The sequence below is a fragment of the Xenopus laevis genome, chromosome 2L (assembly GCF_017654675.1).
Source record: "Xenopus laevis strain J_2021 chromosome 2L, Xenopus_laevis_v10.1, whole genome shotgun sequence".
In the NCBI taxonomy this organism is placed as follows: domain Eukaryota; kingdom Metazoa; phylum Chordata; class Amphibia; order Anura; family Pipidae; genus Xenopus; species Xenopus laevis.
In genome coordinates this window covers 142526261-142546620 of record NC_054373.1, presented here as the reverse complement: position 1 = coordinate 142546620, position 20360 = coordinate 142526261, and the positions used below count along the sequence as shown (strand labels likewise).

The 20360-nt window shown below is 40.7% G+C and overlaps 1 protein-coding gene across 3 annotated transcripts in view; it reads left to right on the top strand.

Moving 5' to 3' along the window:
- ddx23.L (DEAD-box helicase 23 L homeolog) overlaps positions 1-19870 on the top strand; it is a 30393-nt gene extending 10523 nt beyond the window's left edge. For all 3 annotated transcript variants that reach the window (XM_018247359.2, XM_018247362.2, XM_018247361.2), the window contains exons 7-18: positions 5802-5940; positions 6430-6563; positions 7005-7117; positions 8223-8366; positions 12190-12415; positions 12702-12847; positions 14899-15076; positions 15405-15647; positions 16607-16758; positions 16956-17064; positions 17780-17954; positions 19010-19870. In XM_018247359.2, the coding sequence (XP_018102848.1) occupies positions 5802-5940; positions 6430-6563; positions 7005-7117; positions 8223-8366; positions 12190-12415; positions 12702-12847; positions 14899-15076; positions 15405-15647; positions 16607-16758; positions 16956-17064; positions 17780-17954; positions 19010-19233 (1983 nt within the window). In that variant the 3' untranslated portion in view covers positions 19234-19870. The remainder of the gene's footprint in view (positions 1-5801; positions 5941-6429; positions 6564-7004; positions 7118-8222; positions 8367-12189; positions 12416-12701; positions 12848-14898; positions 15077-15404; positions 15648-16606; positions 16759-16955; positions 17065-17779; positions 17955-19009) is intronic.
- Positions 19871-20360: the final 490 nt, after the last annotated feature.

Genomic DNA, 20360 nt, shown 5'->3' with positions numbered 1-20360 from the left:
CAGTTAACAATGGTAGATTGCTTAATCTGATTCCACGCTTGTGCAGTGTAGTGCAAAGCATCAAGCACATTTATTTTCAGTTGTTTGGGATCTTGGCCACTCTCAAGCTCACTCAAGGCCCTATTCACAAGACTTCTGTAGTAGGATTTAAAAGCATGGATTATGCCTAAATCTAGTGGTTGTAGCTGACTAGTACCGTTAGTGGGGAAGAATACCAATTTGACATTGCGAAGACAAACATTAAAGGAACAGTAACGTCAAAAAATAAGTGTTTTAAAGTAATTAAAATATAATGCAGTATTGCCCTGCACTGGTGAAACTGCTGTGTTAACTTCAGAAACAATACTATTGTTTATATAAATAAGCTGCTGTGTAGCACTGGGTGCAGCCTTTTAAAGGAGAAAAGGCTCCGGTTACACATCAGATAGCAAATAAGCTCTGTTTGTCTAATGGTGTTATCTGTTATCCATTAGTTAACCTGTGCCATATAGCCGTTTTTCAATTTCCACCATTGCTCCACAGCAGCTTGTTTATATGAACTATAGTAGTGTTTCTGAAGCAAACAGATCAGTTTTATCAGTGCAGGGCAACACTACATGATATTTTCATTACTTTAAAGCACTTTCCTTCACAAATGCTGCATGACACTGGCAACATTAGATCTCCACCCCAAGAGCATACATTGCACATACTGTACTGTTCAGCAGTGACACAGAGGCACCCCATAAAATTGACTTAAAAACATGATTGTCACACCCTGCCACCCCTACACCCAAGAGCATGTACTCTAAAACACAACTTTATGTGTGAGATCTGAAGAGGATGTTGAGATGTGGCAGAGCCAATGAGCAATCTTTGGCCACCTCCGGCCCGACCCCCCCTAGACCACTTGCATGGGCCTCTGACCACCTGCAGGTTTCCTGTCCCCCAGACTCCCCCTCTGCCATCTGCAGGCCCCCGCCACAATTTCCCCTGAGCTCTCTTCCCCCCGCCAGCGTGTATCTTCTTCAATGTGCGTTACTTCCTCATGTGGTGCCGGCGAGGGGGGTCAGGAAGGAGCAAGACTTTTTCAACAGCGAGTGGTTCCGGGTCGGCGGGGCCCACAAGGGATCCCAATTCCCCCCCCCCGTCACACGCACGCTTCCAGACCCCACTCCTACAATCCACAAGATAGTAACCCTTTTTGATTTCCCCTCTGGAGAATTCCCACCATCAGAGAGACATCTAGTCTGATAGGATGTAGTTTGTTTTGCCTGACCAAGGCTGACCTTAGTTGCTGGTATACTAGGCATTGTGCATTGGGTAATTTGTGCTGGGCTTTTAGTTCCACAAAGGAGTTAGGTGATTCATCCACCCATACGTCTGCAATAGTTTGTACCCCATTTTTGAGCCAGCATTTAGGAGGTATTATGTGGGCCATGTAGGGAAACCTTGCATTGTTCCACAGTGGCATTTGAGGATCATGGTGAGTATAGGCAATTAACACATGGACCTTGTCCAAGGCCCGCCTATGCATTAGAAGGATAGGATTTAGGGGTTTTTCAGTTGTCCCAAATATAACATCCCAAGGAAAGTTAGATGAAGGCGTCAATGCCTTCCAAAGCTTATATATAGGGGTGGGTAGTGATTCTGATGAATTAGAGTGAATAAGGGCATAAGCTGGGCAGCTAAATAGTAGTGAAGCATATTGGGGAGGGCAAGCCCCCTCTCCTATTGGTCTCATAAGTGTATCCTGGCTCAACCTAGGTCTGGATTTACCCCATATAAAGTTTCGAAGTAAACTGTTCATGGTGTCAAAGGTTTTCTTGGGAACCCAGGTGGCAGAGTGCCATAATTGGTATAGAAGTTTGGGCATAGCGAGCATTTTAATGAGCTATATCCTACCCAGGGGTAAGCGCTCCCAAGTTCTGTTTTTCTCTCTTAAACATTTATCTGCTTCTCTACGTTACATTTGCTATACTGCTGTAGGTTCTTGGTTATTTCTATTCCCAAATATGTCAATTTCTCAACTATGGGCATAGCTCATGTTACCTCCTGATGGTCAAAACTGATTTAGAGAGAGAGAATGTCCCCTGTCCCCTAAATACACAAGTGTATCGTCAGCATAGAGCTGTAGCTTTTCCTCCAAACTGTTGATTTTAAACCACTTGATTTTATTAGACTGCAGCACTGCTTGTGCAGAGGGTTCAATTACCAGGGCAAATAACAAAGGGGACAGAGGACAGCCCTGCCGTGTACTACATGCCAAAGGGAATGAGCTTGTTACTGTAGAATTGATCCTCAGTGAAGTCCTGGGGGAGTGATATTACAGCTTGACCAGATTTTGGAACATTGGGCCTATACCAAAGTGGGTAAATGTTTTCCACAAGAAGTGCCATTCAACAGTATCGAAGACCTTAGCAATGTCTAATGCGGAGTGAGATGGGCCTATACGACTCACATAATAATTGGTATTTGCTGGCTTTGATAGTAAAGCTATCGCTGATTCATAAATCAAGTCAGGTAAGGCCTTGTTGAAGGTTTGTAGGAGTTGTGGGGACAGCATGGTGACATGCCTTTTATAAACCTCAATTGGTATCCCATCTGCACCTGGGGCCTTCCCATTGGGAAAGGACTCGATTGCCTCAGTGATTTCCTCTATGGTGATGTAACTGTCTAGGAACTCCCTATATTGGAGAGGCAGCTTGGGGGTAACTAGTCCTGCTAGGAAAGTATCTATTTCTGCTGTGGGCTTTAATAGTTTTTAAGAGTACAAATCGGTGTAAAATTGGAACAAGATATTTTCAACTCCCTCAGCTTCAGTAATAATGTTAAAACTTTGTTCCTTTAGTGCAGCTATTGTTGGTGGGGTATTAAATCGCTTAGCATTTTGCCCGCTCTTTCCCCCTGTCGTACACCTGCGCTTTAGAGAACAGATGTTTGTTTTGAACCATTTGTGCCATATATGAGTTGTCTCCCATGCGGTTCCTCCTGGGCGCAGCTCTGTGAGATCACGCCAGCGTCAGACGCGTTGCCGGTGTCGAATTGGTCGTCAGCCCCTCAGTGTCGTATTGGATGCCAGTGTGAGGACGCCGACGTCACTGCGTCCGTTTTTGGCGCCAAAGGAGGCCTATAAAAGACGCTGGAGCACTGCTGACTTTGCCCTACAATAGGTTCCACTTAGTGAGTTCCTGGGTGCGCTATATTACTTCTGCTATTGATCCTGATCTTGACCTTGCCTGTTTAACCTTTTTGCCTGGACCTGACTTCGCCTGGACTGGTACTGTTTTGTGTATGAGAAGCGCAACAGAGGAATAATTTGTGTATGCTGCGTGGTATGCCCACCCAGGGCTTTTTGAGAGCAATGACTTTTCCCCCAGTTAGGTGGGTTTCCCACATTTTTTCTTTTAAGATAATCAAGTACCAGTTGCCTCTTTATCGGGCAATTGAGGCCTCTTACGTTCCAACTGATAAGTCTCGTAGCCATTTTACAGCTTTTGTGGTATAGCGTTTTTGGTATAGCATTTATGTACAATGGGCACATTACCAATTTGCAACTTTCTCTTGAGCAGTGTTATAGGTAGAACATTAACCTTAAACAGTCCCGTCAAAACATTGCCTCCCTTTCCACCCTTCCCCAACTTGGGGTAGAATTCATCCCTTAATTAAACTTGAAGTGTCTGGTGGTGGCTGTTAGGTCAGGCCCAAACCAGGCTGTGAACAAATAAGTCTGTGCTGGAACCTTTTACTTTGACCCCCCTCTCTGGCCCATAATGTGCTGGGATATTTTAAGAGTCAAGCCATCTTGATGCGTCTTGTGGCACTGTTAAGAACTGCGTTGCCCCGTTCAGGGTGATCCTCAGGCGTGCAGGATACAACATGGCATAGACCATCTTGGCTGCTCTCAGACGTTTCTTAACCTCCACGAATTTGGCGTGCTGTCACTGCACTTCCGCAGAATAATCCGCATTGATGGAGAGCACAGCCGCCTGGTGTTGTAGTGTGTCCCGGGTGCGTGCAGAATGGAATACCTGTCTTGTGCATTCAGCAGCCTGGCAATGAAAGGTCTCGGCTGAGCTCCAGGAGGTGCAGGCCTGGTCGGAATCCTATGGGCCCTTTCCATTGCAAAGATAGAGGAGAGCTTTGCACAATCAAACATTTCTGCCAGCCACTGCTCAATAAATTGCTCGGGCTTATCCCCTTCAGCTTTTTCAGGCAATCCGACAAAGCGCAGGTTGTTGTGTCGGAGGCGATTCTCCAGGGCATCCATCTTCGCAGTGTTACTGGTTACCAGACGCTGCATCTCCTGCAACCGTCCAGGCAGCAGTGCACATGTGTCCTCCAAGCCACTGACCCGTTGCTCGACTGCAGCGGTCCGCTCCCTCAGTCTTTGCAGGTCGTGCTTGATAATAGAGAGGTCAATCTTAATTTCGTCCATCTTGGCACTGATGAGGCTTGTGCAGGTATCTTTAAAGGGATCCTGTCATAGGAAAACTTGTTTTTTTCAAAATGCACCAGTTAATAGTGCTACTCCAGCAGACTTCTGCACTGAAATCCATTTCTCAAAAGAGCAAACAGATTTTTTTTATATTCAATTTTAAAATCTGAAATGGGGCTAGACATTTTGTCAATTTCCCAGCTGTCCCTGTCATGTGACTTGTGCCTGCACTTTAGGAGAGAAATTCTTTCTGGCAGGCTGCTGTTTTTCCTTCTCAATGTAACTTATGTAATGTGTCTCAGTGAGACATGGGTTTTTACTATTGAGTGTTGTTCTTAGATCTACCAGGCAGCTGTTATCTTGTGTTAGGGAGCTGCTATCTGGTTACCTTCCCATTGTTCTTTTGTTTGGCTGCTGGGGGGGAAAGGGAGGGGGTGATATCACTCCAAATTGCAGTACAGCAGTAAAGAGTGATTGAAGTTTATCAGAGCACAAGTCACATGACTTGGGGGCAGCTGGGAAATTGACAATATGTCTAGCCCCATGTCAGATTTCAAAATAGAATATAAAAAAATCGGTTTGCTCTTTTGAGAAATGGATTTCAGTGCAGAATTCTGCTGGATCAGCACTATTAACGGATTCATTGTCGAAAGTTTTTTTTTCCCATGACAGTATCCCTTTAATCTCTCTGATTTCTTTAAGGATTTCTTGCAGTGTCAGCTTGGGTGCTCCACGGATGGCGAGGGAGGGCTGCTGGATGAGGCCCATGAGTCATCTTGCTTGTCTTTGCGGGCATATTTTTCTAGCCTGTTGGCCGTCATCGTGGTTCTCTTTTGAGCTTTTAGCTGCCCCATTAGTCCCCCATTAGTCCCCCATTAGTCCCCACTGAGGTAGTTGCTGCCAATCCAGTGCTTCTGAGGCCGTTTTGATCGACTGTAATCGATCTAGAATCAGAATTATCTCGGCCCAAAGAGAGGAGCTCCTGACTACATGTCTGTTCGCATTGAGCTATAGGCCACGCCAAAAATAAAATATTTAAATCTGTAACAGCTCAAAAATTTTAGATTTATACCTAGAGGCTACCCTATCAAAATAAAGAGACCAATTGTCCATAAACCTGAGTTTAGGATATGGTTCTTCAGATTTAATTTTCATTGTGCTAGAGGGGGAAACTCTAAAATCCAGAATATAAATCGGGCCTTTTTAGTAGACGCCATAAAGTGTAAAATGAAGTTGAATTGGGGTTAGATTTGCAATATTTACACAATGAAAAAAAGGGGGGGCAATGTTTAAAAGGGCGTAAACTGGAGATAAAACTATATTTTTTTTCAACTTTGAGCTGATAAAGTCTCTTATTTTTTAACTTAAATGTCTTGACTTGCAGCCAAAATTCCTTTCCAAAGCAGAGAGGGAGGCTGAGGCCCTGAAGCGCAGACAGATGCAGGTGGAAGAGAAGCAGAACATATTAGAAGAGGAACGGAAGAAGAGGAAACAGTTCCAAGAAACTGGGAGGAGAATGCTTGGTATGAATATATTTTCACTTTCTCTTGCCTAGATTGGGGTACAAAGGTACCATGGGAATAAATATCCTGTTGTAGAGAAATGGACACTACAAGTTTCTTCTCCTTTTATAGTATATATATCTTTTACTGACTTCCTTCACAACTCCAGTTTATATAGAAAAAGGTTGGATTCTTGGTTCTTGGGAAGCAAGAATTTAACTGGTAGCTTTATAACCCCGCATTTTTAATGTGGTGAAGGTACTTCTTTATGAGTGCTGTCCAAAATTTTTCATGTAGTGGACCTTTTGTCATACTTCATCAATGGAAGGCTTAAGTATTATCGCTACAGAAAGCCAGTGAGATAATACAGTAAATTCAACCTTGTTGTTTGTACTGCATAAATATCAACGTCTTATGAAAAAAACCTATATAGGGTTAAAAAAAATATATATATGGATTTAATGTTTTTTTAATGATCTCTGCTGAATAACCTAATTTATTATTTGGCAGAGGATCCACAGGAGAGGGAACGTCGAGAGCGCAGAGAAAGGATAGAGAGAGAGAACAATGGTAATGAAGACAATGAGGGTAGAGTAAAAGTTCGTGAGGAAAAAGATAAAACCAAGGAACTGCAAGCGATAAAGGTAATGTTTGAAATAGTGACTAAAGCAAAAGCGTTTAAAATCTTCATCTAACTGATCACTGCTACTGTTGCCAGATCTCTGAGGTTGCGTTATATAGGTCACAGTGGAATATATTAGTGCTGTGTAGTTCAGAGCTTTGCATTGGGGTCTTGGGGAGATTCCCTGAGGCTAAGACCAGATGGAGCAGAAATCAGCCTGCTGAAATCTGCAGGCTGATTTCAGCCCCCTGACCACTAGCTGAATCTTCTTGTCTGCCCGTGTCTGGAAGCCTTGTGTCCGCTCCGGTGCAAAGAGACTCTACAGATTTCAGCTTGAAATGCAAAGTCTAGCATTTCTTCATCGGAGCCGACACATCTTATATGTTTCAGACAAATTTGAGTAACATTTAACATCATGCTATCAGCAAACTTATCGGCAAACTTAATTTATCTGTTTTTACAGGAGCGGTATCTGGGAGGTTTAAAAAAGCGACGGCGAACTCGCCATCTAAATGACAGAAAATTTGTGTTTGAATGGGATGCCTCAGAAGATACTTCCATTGATTATAATCCACTGTAAGTAACAGAGCAATGTTTTATTACACACTGAATCCTTTTCTATTTACATATATATATTTTTTAAATAATTACATGGATTTTGTTGAACTGCAGGAAATCCTACCCCACTTGCATCATCCTCAAGGTTTTTTTTCTCATGACTTTTCTTTTCTACAACAAATCGCAAACTCCTGCATCTACTGAAAGGTCTACTGATACTCTTATCAGTCAATGAGTTTATGAAGGCACCTTAAGCCGAATTATCATACCTCTGGGCGAATTAATTAAATGATCAGATGTCCTGTTGCGTCAAGCAGTCACATTTTATTTGACTGCTTATTACTGAAAGTGATGAAGTCTACTGCATTTTTTGCTTGGCTTGATCAGCCTCTCTGAAACTGCATACCAATATATCTTTAAGGAGTTCTTGCATAGTGGAAAGATAATTTTCAGAAGCCTAGGAAAAAACTTAAGCTGCTTCCCAAGGTCTAGTGATTATATGTTACGCATGCAGCTAATCTTGCAACTGTGGTGTATTATTGAAAGATTGTGGGTTAATGGTGGGTTTTCCTTATATCCTTTTCTTTTGCTAAGCATAACAATTACCAACATACTTGGTTATTTGGCATCCTAATTGAATAATATCCAGACACATTTACATGACATTTGAATGTGTTGATGTAAAACAGTCTTTCAAAAAAAATGTTATTAGTATTAACTACATCTGTCCAAATGAAACATATGTCAGTCAGTAACTGTATTGACAAAGGTTTAACCAGAATTACTGGCTGGCTATGGGTCAATGTAGTTGAATTGTTAGATTCAGAGGTAAGATGACAAAAATTAATGTAATTGCAATTTATGCCTTATGTATATCTCTTAAATATCATTAATCTCTTGTAGTGCTGCTCATTTGGGACTGTATACTAACCAGAGCTAGCACCAGTGTAATTGCCACTTTTCCTTGGAGTGCTCTATTAGACACTGCTGAAGTTATATCATAGTTGATCATAGAGCTGTTAGTTGGGTTCATTTATAAACAGTGGGCAAATTTGCGCCTGGGCCCATAAAAAAGGTTTTTGCAGCTGGATGGCCTCAAATCTTGAACTATATCTTGTCTCAGGTACAAAGAACGACACCACGTCCAGCTTCTTGGACGCGGCTTCATTGCTGGCATAGATCTTAAGCAACAGAAGCGTGAACAGTCCCAATTCTATGGAGACCTCATGGAGAAAAGACGGACATTGGAAGAAAAGGAACAGGAAGAGTAAGTGACGTTGATAATTAAGTTGGTCACAAGATGCTGATTCATTTGCCTTTAGGGGGGCTCTTAGTGAGATCTGGCAAAAGATTAAATATATATATGAGACATTGTGACGTTGGTCATAATATGCTGATTCAGTTTCCTTAAAGGAAAACTATACCCCCAAAATGAATAATTAAGCAACAGATAGTTTATATCAAATTAAGTGGCATATTAAAGAATCTTAGCAAACTGGTATGTATATACCCGAGTATAAGCCGAGTTTTTCAGCATCCAAAATGTGCTGAAAAAGTCTACCTCGGCTTATACTCGGGTCAGCGGTACCCGACCGGAGTAGCTGAGATTCCAGTCACTTTTAGTCATTCCTATACCAACAGTACACTTGGGGAGAGACTGCAATATCCCACAATGCCCTCTGTTGGTTATATGAAAGAATAACAGTGCGCCCTCTGTTGGTTATATGAAAGAATAACAGTGACTGCAATATCACACAGCGCCATCTGTTGGTTATATGAAAGAATAACAGTGACTGCAATATCACACAGCGCCATCTGTTGGTTGTATGAAAGAATAACAGTGCGCCCTCTGTTGGTTATATGAAAGATTAACAGTGACTGCAATATCACACAGCGCCATCTGTTGGTTGTATGAAAGAATAACAGTGCGCCCTCTGTTGGTTATATTAAAGAATAACAGTGACTGCAATATCACACAGCACCCTCTGTTGGTTATATGAAAGAATAACAGTGCGCCCTCTGTTGGTTATATGGAAGAATAACAGTGACTGCAATATCACACAGTGCCCTCTGTTGGTTATATGAAAGATTAACAGTGACTGCAATATCACACAGCGCCCTCTGTTGGTTATATGAAAGAATAACAGTGACTGCAATATTACAAAGCGCCCTCTGTTGGTTATACGAAAGAATAACAGTGACTGCAATATCACACAGCGCCCTCTGTTGGTTATACGAAAGATTAACATTGATGGCAATATCAAACAGCACCCTCTGCACATGGTAGTGGGACAGTGGGACAATGCACACAGTAATCCGTAATGCACACAGTAATCTCTGTCACCATCAACTTTGCAAAGAAGTCCGGTTGATCACTGGGGCGGTTGCTTTGGCAGAATGTGCGCTGCTGGGAGACAGGGCTGTAGTTGTGTCTAGGCTTATACTAGAGTTAATAAGTTTTCCCAGTTTTCGTAGGTAAAATTAGGTACCTCGGCTTATACTCGGGTCGGCTTATTCTCGAGTATATACGGTATGTTAATAAAAATCGCCTTTTTACAACTCTTGCCTTGAACCACCATTTCGTGATGGTCTGTGTGCTGCCTCAGAGATCACCTCACCAGAAATACTACAACTCTAACTGTAACATGAAGAAGTGTGGAAGCAAAAGAAACAACTGTCTGTTTATTGGCTCTTGTGACCTGACATGTATAGTTTGCTTGGTTTGTTTGTGTGCTCCATAGGGGTGTGCCTTATATTTTAAAATGTATGATTACCCAATGGCACGTACAACTTAAAAAGTATATTATTACGAAAATGGTTTATTTTCATGAAGCAAGGTTTTACACATGAGCTGTTTTATGCAGTGTATTTTTATAGAGACTTACATTGTTCATTGGATATAGTTTTCCTTTTAGGGGGGGTATTAGTGATTTCTCACTCAGCTGCATTCACTTAGCTATAGCTGAATGAGTGCAGTGTCACCCAGGTAACAACCATTTCAGCAATTAAATGGTAAGGGGGTAGAAATAACTGATTCTGTCTTTATTCAGGATATAGTTATAAATAAACAGACGGCTAATGTAGAATCTTTTCTGCTGTTTGAGTTTTATTGTCCCTTCATACCCGACATGTTTCATGGTTTCCCCCTCAAGTTCGTATACTTGAGAAAGGGGGAAACTCCACAACATGTCATGTATGAAGGCACAATAAAACTTAAACAGCAGAGAAGATTCTTCATTAGCCGTCTGTTTATTTACTACTATATCCCGACACTGATTTTAGATGGGGTGGTGGTACCATTTTTAAATTTAACAGACGATAAGCAAGGTTTTTTTTTATTCTCATGGCAATATCTTCAGATGCCAGACGGCTACACAAAATTACCCTAATTTGGTATCTGTGTTTAAATTGCATCTCTATTGCTTCAGTTGTTCAAGGCGCAGTTTTTTAAATCTCATTTGACCTCTCACACTTTGGCCCAATAGGTTTGTCCTTGTTTATTTTGACACACTTTGCCCTGTACTGAATTCTACTTTCCTGTACTACTTTCCTAGGCATTTGATCATTTATAGCTGGATCCTTCATGTCATGCTATAACCTAAAATGGAGTTTAATTTGTTGTACTGAATGATGTCCTATCTGGGTTTTACCCACATACTCTTGGGGTACCTGGTCTCAAGAACATAATGCAAAAACCACAACAACAAATAAGACCACTTGCAACTTACCTTCTGATATCTACACCTTAGTAAAAGTTAATTTTTTCAGGTGATCAGCACCTTTAATAAAAAAAAGTGTAATGTAAGCAGCTTTTCAGTGTGTATTATATCACATTTAAAGCAATAGAATAAGTGTAAATGTAATTGCTTTTGAAGCAGTATCTATATGGTTGATCATATTAACTGGAGTGCTGCTGACTCCTGAGACCGTGATTAAAAACCTGGATGAAAACTGACTATATTTTATCAAGAATCCAAACCAGAGAACAGAAAGAGATAAACAAATATTGCTTTCAGTGGCAATTACATGTACACATAGCGTTAAAACCATAGAAAATGTTAATTACTTTATAATGGAATTTTTCTTTAAGGTTGTTTTCGTTCAGTTAAGGAGATCCCCTTTAATTTCATTATTAAGTTCACAATCTGAGTGAGTGTTATTGTTTGTTTTTACAAGAGTGTAATCATGTTTTTTTTTTTTAAGCTATAATTAGGTTCCGTTGATTGTAGGCTTTGGAACACAGTGCCAGCATCGTAGTTCGAGTTCCTTGTCAGAAAGCTGCAGGCGATTGAAGAGTTAAATATCCCATGTGTTTTTATAATACAAACGTGCTTTCTTCCTTCGGTGTGAGCTTGACTGTGTGGAGGAGAACTTGCCTGGCCTATGAGCGAGATTGAATGCATTTTTTTGCATTGCTAACTACGCTTTTCACAGCAGCTCCATCTGCACTCTGTTTTCAAACTCTCCCTCTTCCCACTCATTACTGGCGTGCAAAGCACAATTCCTTTGTAATTCATAGATTTATAGACATCTCAACCAGGGCAGCAGCAAAAGTAGAATGTGTGTTGGTTACTTGCAATTTAATGAGGCTGAGCTGATGTTCTTCCCTAGGCATATACTTTCATCTTTATCTAGGTTCTTCCTCTATCTCTCTCTACTATGCACGCAGCATATTGTTGTTACCAAGCAGCAGTGATATTTGCTCTGCTCAGGAGACAGTGGGCTTCTTCAAATGATATTAACTCCTCAGTGACCAGTTAGCTCATTGCCTTCAACAAACAGCTTCAATAATATGTTTAGGTTGTATCATCACTGCATCGGGCTATAACATTTGTTTCTACACATTTATTTTAATTCCGCAAGAAACGGTTCCTGTATATGTTCCCAGTGACTAGGTTCTACTGACTTTCATTTTAACAGGCTAGATATATATTTGTGTGATTAAGAATTTACCCCACTGGTAGCTTTAGTGGCAAACTGGTTGTTGACACCCAGCAGCAACATGAATTCGATGTTTTAGAAAGATGTGTATTGCTTATACATTGAGTTAATTTTGCCAAAATGGAATAAACCATTTTGACTTATCTCAGGGTAAGGCTTCGCAAGGTAAGAAAAAAAGAAGCCAAGCAGCGCTGGGATGATAGGCACTGGTCTCAGAAGAAGCTTGATGAAATGACGGACAGGGACTGGCGTATATTCAGAGAAGATTACAGCATCACCACAAAAGGTGGCAAGATCCCCAATCCAATCCGCTCTTGGGTTGACTCAATTCTTCCTCCACATATACTGGAAGTAATTGACAAATGTGGCTATAAGGTGAGTACTGTAGGTGCTGGCGTGTGAGGAACTGGTTATATAGCTCTTCCATGCTGCAGCATTTAATAACATATATACAAAGAAGGCGTATGAATTCGATAAATAAAACTGTTAAGAAAATAATGTCAGTATTCGAATGCAAGAAAATGGAAAAACACACTCTTATTGGCTTCTTGTGCAGTATGAATGGTCAATAAACAATATAATCCTACACAGGGTACATTGGGGTTGTTTGTTGTGAGTATTACCCGCTAACCTGAGCATACCTTGTTATTCCCATTTATAGGAGCCAACTCCTATCCAGAGACAAGCCATCCCAATTGGTTTGCAGAACCGGGATATTATCGGTGTGGCCGAAACCGGTAGTGGTAAAACTGCTGCCTTCCTAATTCCTCTGTTGGTCTGGATTACAACTCTCCCCAAAATAGACAGGTAAATTATCTTGCTTTGAAAATGTTTTCCTTGGTGAAAGAAGGGACATTGAATATTTATAGCGAGTGCCCTGCATGTTATACTACAGTGGTTTGAAAAACTATTTGCCCCCTTCCTGATTTCTTATTCTTTTGCATGTTTGTCACACTTAAATGTTTCTGCTCATCAAAAACCATTAACTATTAGTCAAAGATAACATAATTGAACACAAAATGCAGTTTTTAAATGAAGGTTTACGTTATTAAGGGAGAAAAAAAACTCCAAATCTACATGGGCCTGTGTGAAAAAGTGATTGCCCCCCTTGTTAAAAAATAACTTAACTGTGGTTTATCACACCTGAGTTCAATTTGAAAGGTTATAAAGCCATTTCTAAAGCTTTGGGACTCCAGCGAACCACAGTGAGAGCCATTATCCACAAATGGCAAAAACATGGAACAGTGGTGAACCTTCCCAGGAGTGGCCGGCCGACCAAAATTACCCCAAGAGCGCAGAGACAACTCATCCGAGAGGCCACAAAAGACCCCAGGACAACATCTAAAGAACTGCAGGCCTCACTTGCCTCAATTAAGGTCAGTGTTCACGACTCCACCATAAGAAAGAGACTGGGCAAAAACGGCCTGCATGGCAGATTTCCAAGGTGCAAACCACTTTTAAGCAAAAAGAACATTAAGGCTCGTCTCAATTTTGCTAAAAAACATCTCAATGGTTGCCAAGACTTTTGGGAAAATACCTTGTGGACCGACGAGACAAAAGTTGAACTTTTTGGAAGGTGCGCGTCCCGTTACATCTGGCGTAAAAGTAACACAGCATTTCAGAAAAAGAACATCATACCAACAGTAAAATATGGTGGTGGTAGTGTGATGGTCTGGGGTTGTTTTGCTGCTTCAGGACCTGGAAGACTTGCTGTGATAGATGGAACCATGAATTCTACTGTCTACCAAAAAATCCTGAAGGAGAATGTCCGGCCATCTGTTTGTCAACTCAAGCTGAAGCGATCTTGGGTGCTGCAGCAGGACAATGACCCAAAACACACCAGCAAATCCACCTCTGAATGGCTGAAGAAAAACAAAATGAAGACTTTGGAGTGGCCTAGTCAAAGTCCTGACCTGAATCCTATTGAGATGTTGTGGCATGACCTTAAAAAGGCGGTTCATGATAGAAACCCCTCAAATAAAGCTGAATTACAACAATTCTGCAAAGATGAGTGGGCCAAAATTCCTCCAGAGCGCTGTAAAAGACTCGTTGCAAGTTATCGCAAACGCTTGATTGCAGTTATTGCTGCTAAGGGTGGCCCAACCAGTTATTAGGTTCAGGGGGCAATTACTTTTTCACACAGGTTTGGATTTCTTTTCTCCCTAAATAATAAAAACCCTCATTTAAAAACTGCATTTTGTGTTTACTTGTGTTATCTTTGACTAATAGTTAAATGTGTTTGATGATCAGAAACATTTTGTGTGACAAACATGCAAAAGAATAAGAAATCAGGAAGGGGGAATAACAATACTGCCATAGTTTTATGGACTCCTCTTTGAGGGCTTTTTAAACTGTATGTATGCATCATTTTATTAAGCAATATGAGGATAATGAAACGTTTTCACTTTACAACTTCCTATTCTGCAGAGTCGTTGTTTGTAGACGAGAATGGGATATTATATGTGACTACACATAAGCCTTCTTCCAGCATGGGGGCACTATAACATGGAAGAATTTTGTCACCATTCGTACTTTTGACATGTTCTGTAATTCATGAATGTGCCAGTATCACTTTAATAATGGAGCAACAACCCAAAATGTGACTGTGGATTCTATTTTAGTTGAAACCCTAGGCATACTGCTTGTGTGAGTCACATACTGCAACCCATCGAGCACATTTTTAGGGCAATTCCACTAAATCTGGACAAACTGTCTGACCAGCACACTCTGCGTGCTCAGTTTTACAATGGGAGTGCCTTATTATTGTTATTATTTATTTTTATCTCTAACACCCATTCTTCAGTATTGTTCTTGTGTGGTAGGCTATAGAATAGTGAGATCAGTGTCTGTGCTTCCAGGATTGAAGAATCCGACCAAGGACCTTATGCCATTATTCTGGCTCCAACAAGAGAGTTGGCTCAACAGATTGAGGAGGAGACCATCAAGTTTGGAAAACCACTTGGAATCCGGACAGTCGCTGTTATTGGTGGTATCTCTCGTGAGGATCAGGGATTCCGCCTGAGAATGGGCTGTGAGGTATGGCTCATATCTTTAACATTTACCCGGGATGTTTTTATTACAGTGATATTCCATTAAAATGACAGAATTACAGAATAAATTATATGGGCCAGTTTGCACAAGTTTACAATCTAAATGGTAATTTGCTTGTCCTATTTCATTCTGGAATCCCTTGTTGTTTGTTGGGTGCTTATATCTGGGCTTTTAGTCTGTGTATTGGTCTATGTACATATAGTAAGTTTAGCTGTCGAGTGGACTTGTGCACGGTGCTCTTGTCCATGTTCTTCTCTCTCTGTACTATGTATAGTGCTAGCCACTAACACATGATTATTTATTCCTCTGAAAGATTGTAATTGCCACTCCTGGGCGCCTCATAGATGTACTCGAAAATCGCTACTTGGTTCTTAGTCGCTGTACTTATGTGGTACTCGACGAGGCTGACCGTATGATTGACATGGGTTTTGAGCCTGATGTCCAGAAGATTCTAGAATACATGCCAGTGACAAACCAGAAGCCCGATACTGATGAGGCCGAAGATCCAGAGAAAATGACTGCCAACTTTGAATCTGGAAAACACAAATACAGACAGGTATTGTAGAAGAGTGTAAAGCTGGCCATAGACTCAAAGATCCGCACGTTTGGCAACATCGCCAAACGAGCGGATCTTTCCCCGATATGCCACTAACGGCATGGCTATATCGGGGGTAATTCGAACGTTCGGCCGTATGGTTGAATGATCGAATTACGATACGCCAAGGGGCTCCGACGGGTCGGTCGGGTAAAAATCAAACCTTCCCGATCGATATCGTGGCCAGATATCAATCGGGAAGACCCATCGGAAGCCCCCATACACAGGCAGACAAAACGACTGATATCGGCAGCTTTATCTGCCCGTGTATGGCCACCTTAAGGCAGTAAGAGAAATTTTGGATTTGTATATCTTTAAAGGGGACCCCTCACCCAAAAAAAAATTCCAAATTCTATTTTATCATGTTAGTCAAGCAAAATTAACTTTAATTACACTATAAATTTTTTTAACTTGTTTCCTTCGGTCTGGGAATTCATTATTATGTGGGGAGAGCAGTGACATCTAGGAAGTGCTGAATGGAAAGTGAAAGCAATTGCCTGCCCTGTTTCTATGCCTAAGCCCTAAGGCATAGAGGAGGGGCAGGCAATATTTGATTGACAGCTGAGATTTTACTACAGCTATGAACGCTTTAATACATTTCATGTTTAATTTGAAAAGGACTTTTATTATACAGCTTTTTATGTCTGGGTGATAGGTCCCCTTGAACCAAAAAAAAAAATTTATTTACATCAAAAATGTAAAATAGATTTGTTTTTGGGAATAAATGTGATTTTTAATAGAGACACACTAAAAAGATTACAGTAGTGTTTATACGCCTATAAAAGAATCCTTTAGTATAAATCTGTAACAAACTCTGAATGTGCCATGAAACGATGATTAAATGGAAATGGTATGTTGATTAGAACATAACCTGTCACTGCATTCATTTGAATTTTCAATTGGCTTTCTTTCTGCCTTAGACTGTCATGTTTACAGCGACAATGCCACCGGCTGTAGAGCGTTTGGCAAGAAGTTATCTACGTAGACCTGCAGTGGTGTATATTGGCTCTGCTGGTAAACCTCATGAGAGAGTAGAACAGAAGGTGTTCCTCACATCAGAAGCAGAGAAGAGGTAAGCAGATGTGTTACGAAGTTGTGTTGGTAAATTTGTGAGTAATGTATAAAATAGCTAATAAATGATTACAAATGACTATACATTGTGTGTATGACAGTGGCTTTTGCTTTACTAAGAGTAAATTGTATGCAGCTGTCCTCATTCAAAGTTATGTACCAGCTTGTTATATTGGATTTTTGTTTTTTCCTTTTTAGGAAGAAATTGCTGGCCATCCTGGAGAAAGGATTTGATCCACCAATCATTATCTTTGTCAACCAGAAGAAGGGATGTGATGTACTGGCAAAGTCTCTGGAGAAAATGGGGGTATGTAAAATGCAACAGTCTCCCATATGTTGTGCAGTCTTTCAGTCAAGGTATTTGCTTGCCAGAATGAGGGTGAAACCAGGTCTAACTCTTTGCTTGTAGTGAGCAATTTTTTTTTTTTTTTGAAGTGGTGGTTCACCTTGAAACAACTAGTTGGTTTCAGATTGTTCACCAGAAATAATGACTTTTTCCAATGACTTTCTATTTTCTATGTGTGACCGTTTTTCTAATATTGAAGTGTCATTTCTCATCTTCTGAAAGCAGCTCTGGGAGGGGGGTCGCCGACCCTGTAAACTGTTCTAAATTGATACATTTAGTTAATACATTTCTTATCTTTGTCCCTGCTGAGCAGAATCCCTGGTTTTCATTAAAGGCAGTTGTTAGAATTAATACAATAGTTGCTAATACTCCAGAGATGCTGCTGAGAAATGGATCCACTAAATGTTTCAAAATTGTAACAATTTAGAGTCTGCACCTGAATTACTGAGCTCTCAGACTGAAACACCAGAGACACAAACATTCAACTTTAAACTTAGATTTTGGAAAAACAGTAAAAAATAAATAATGGAAAGTAATTGAAAAAAGTCTTTATCTCTGGGGAACAATCTGAAAACAACTTAATTGAAAATAATGTTGGAAGGTGAACAACCCCTTGAAATGAATGAAATAAGTACTACTAGGATTGTTTGTTAACTCTATTGTTTATTTATTACAGTACAATGCTTGTACCTTGCATGGTGGCAAAGGCCAAGAACAAAGAGAGTTTGCATTGTCCAACCTTAAAGCTGGAGCCAAGGATATACTGGTTGCCACTGACGTTGCTGGGCGTGGTATTGATATTCAGGATGTGTCTATGGTTGTGAATTATGACATGGCCAAGAATATTGAAGGTAAGCCTCATACCAACCTGTTTCTGTTTTATTTTAAGACTTTATACATATGATACATATGCAATTTTTATAGGATACAGAATTAGGTCTTCTTTTTTATTCAGAGCGCTGTGTTTTGATATTCATTTGATGCCTTGCCATTCTCTAGAGCAGGGGTAGGCAACCCGCGGCTCCGGAGCCTCATGCGGCTCTTCATCCTACTTGCTGCGGCTCTGTCTTGCGGCTTTGCCTTGTCATCTATAGCCCTCACATCTGCTTGAGTGTGCGACTTCGGTAAGCTAACGGTTATGTTACCACAGTCGCACACTTAGGAAGCCGCCAGCAGGTGTAAGGGCTGTATAGACTTCTCAGGAGTGACCGAGCCACAGCAAGATGATCATGGTCCTTACCGCCATCACACACAAGACATAAGGGAAGATCAGCATGGAGCTTCAGAAACAGAAGTCAAATGCAACAGATGAGAACTTTAGCATTTAATTGGGCTATTCAGTGTTTAATTTCTTTCAAAGTAGGCCTACACATACACACTGCACTTCTGTTTGTTGTATTCTGTTGTTGTAACAGTTAAAATAAAAAAAAGGTTAAAACTTTTATAAGTTTTATAAGATGTGTTATGTTTTGGGGCTCCAGACTATTTTTCTTTAGTGGAAGAGGAGGCAAAATGGCTCTTTTGATAGTAAAGGTTGCTGACCCCTGCTCTAGAGCTTCTGACAAAAATACAGATACTGCTAAGCCAAAATTACGTTGTTATGCTATCTGTATTCCTCACATGTCCGGTATGTGGTTAGAACTTTCTTAATGACTTACCATAAGTTTTGCCAAAGATATGAGCCAGTGACTATAATCCGGAGCAATGCTTGTCAAGCTACCAGAATAGATATTGGGTTGAAAGCCATACCAGAAATGCTAAATGTATCAGTGTCCCTTTATCTAGGAATGTTGTTTATCCCTTGCATATGAGTTTTTTAAACTTATCTTGATCGTTGCTGATTCCTGACTGCGTTTGTATGACATGTTTTTAGTTCTGATCTTAACCGCAATCATCTTCTTTGCAGATTATATCCATCGTATAGGAAGAACCGGAAGAGCGGGTAAGAGTGGTGTTGCCATCACTTTCCTGACCAAAGAAGATTCCTCCGTGTTCTATGACCTCAAGCAGGCCATTCTTGAAAGCCCAGTGTCATCCTGTCCACCTGAACTGGCCAACCACCCTGATGCTCAACATAAGCCTGGCACAATTCTCACTAAGAAGAGGAGAGAGGAGACTATCTTTGCTTAACTCTGCCCCCTGGGTCTTTCTGATTAAAGTCTGAGTGATTAAGAATCTGCTGCAGTTTCTAATATTGCCCCCTGGTAGCAATTTAGAAAAAACAGTGTATCCATCTAGATGACTTGATGATCACAGACTTCAGAGTTCTGTGGGTATTTAATTCTGGTATCAGAATACAAATGTTTTTTCGGGATACAGGGATCTTCCTACATTCAGAATGTGACTTGTGTTTTGAAATATGGAAATTTACAAGATCCACTAAGCAGATTGTTTGGTGTTTAGAATAGCCACTAAGCAAATGTCCCTGACAACAGTCTAGCCTTTGATTTCTTTGTGCACACTGTTATACTGCTTTATTGGGAGCCTTCCTTTGCTTCTTCAGAACGGTCATTACATGTAGTATAGGAACACCTCATAGCACTGCTACTGTGATGTGCCTCACTGTTTTATAATGTGTGTTCTGCTTTCCAGTCATGGGGCAGGGCATAAGTGGTTTACCCTGAGGGTTAAACTCGTTATTTTTGTTTCTTTTTACCTGTTTTGGAGAAGTCTTAATCCCTGGGAATTTGTCCTTGGTTTAAACTTGTTTTCAGGTGTAAAAATGTAGAGAAGTTGCACTTGCAATTGTGCAGGCTGTGGGTTGTAATTTGCAAGAAACACTTGTCTTGCCTCACTTTAGTAACTTTAACCGTAGAGTGAAACGTGAACATTGTTCTGATGACATTCACCCAGTACATACACTGCAGATGGAAAAGCCCCCCTGCATTATCCATGCTCCCACCTTGTTTTTTATAAGGTGATTGCATTGCATTGAACTGTTATGAAGATGCTACTTGATGACATGACTATGGTTTTGGTATCAGAACTGGTAAGATACTTGCAAAGCAGTATGTCCAGATCTACTGAAATGTTGATGCCTAAGCCTTCCCATCTGTGTGCCTGTGTGCTGTAAGTGTGCCACAAATGGGCAGTTATTTAAAGGGATACTGTCATGGGAAAAAATTTTTTTTTCAAAATGAATCAGTTAATAGTGCTGCTCCAGCAGAATTCTGCACTGAAATCCATTTCTCAAAAGAGCAAACAGATTTTTTTATATTCAATTTTGAAATCTGACACGGGGCTAGACATTTTGTCAA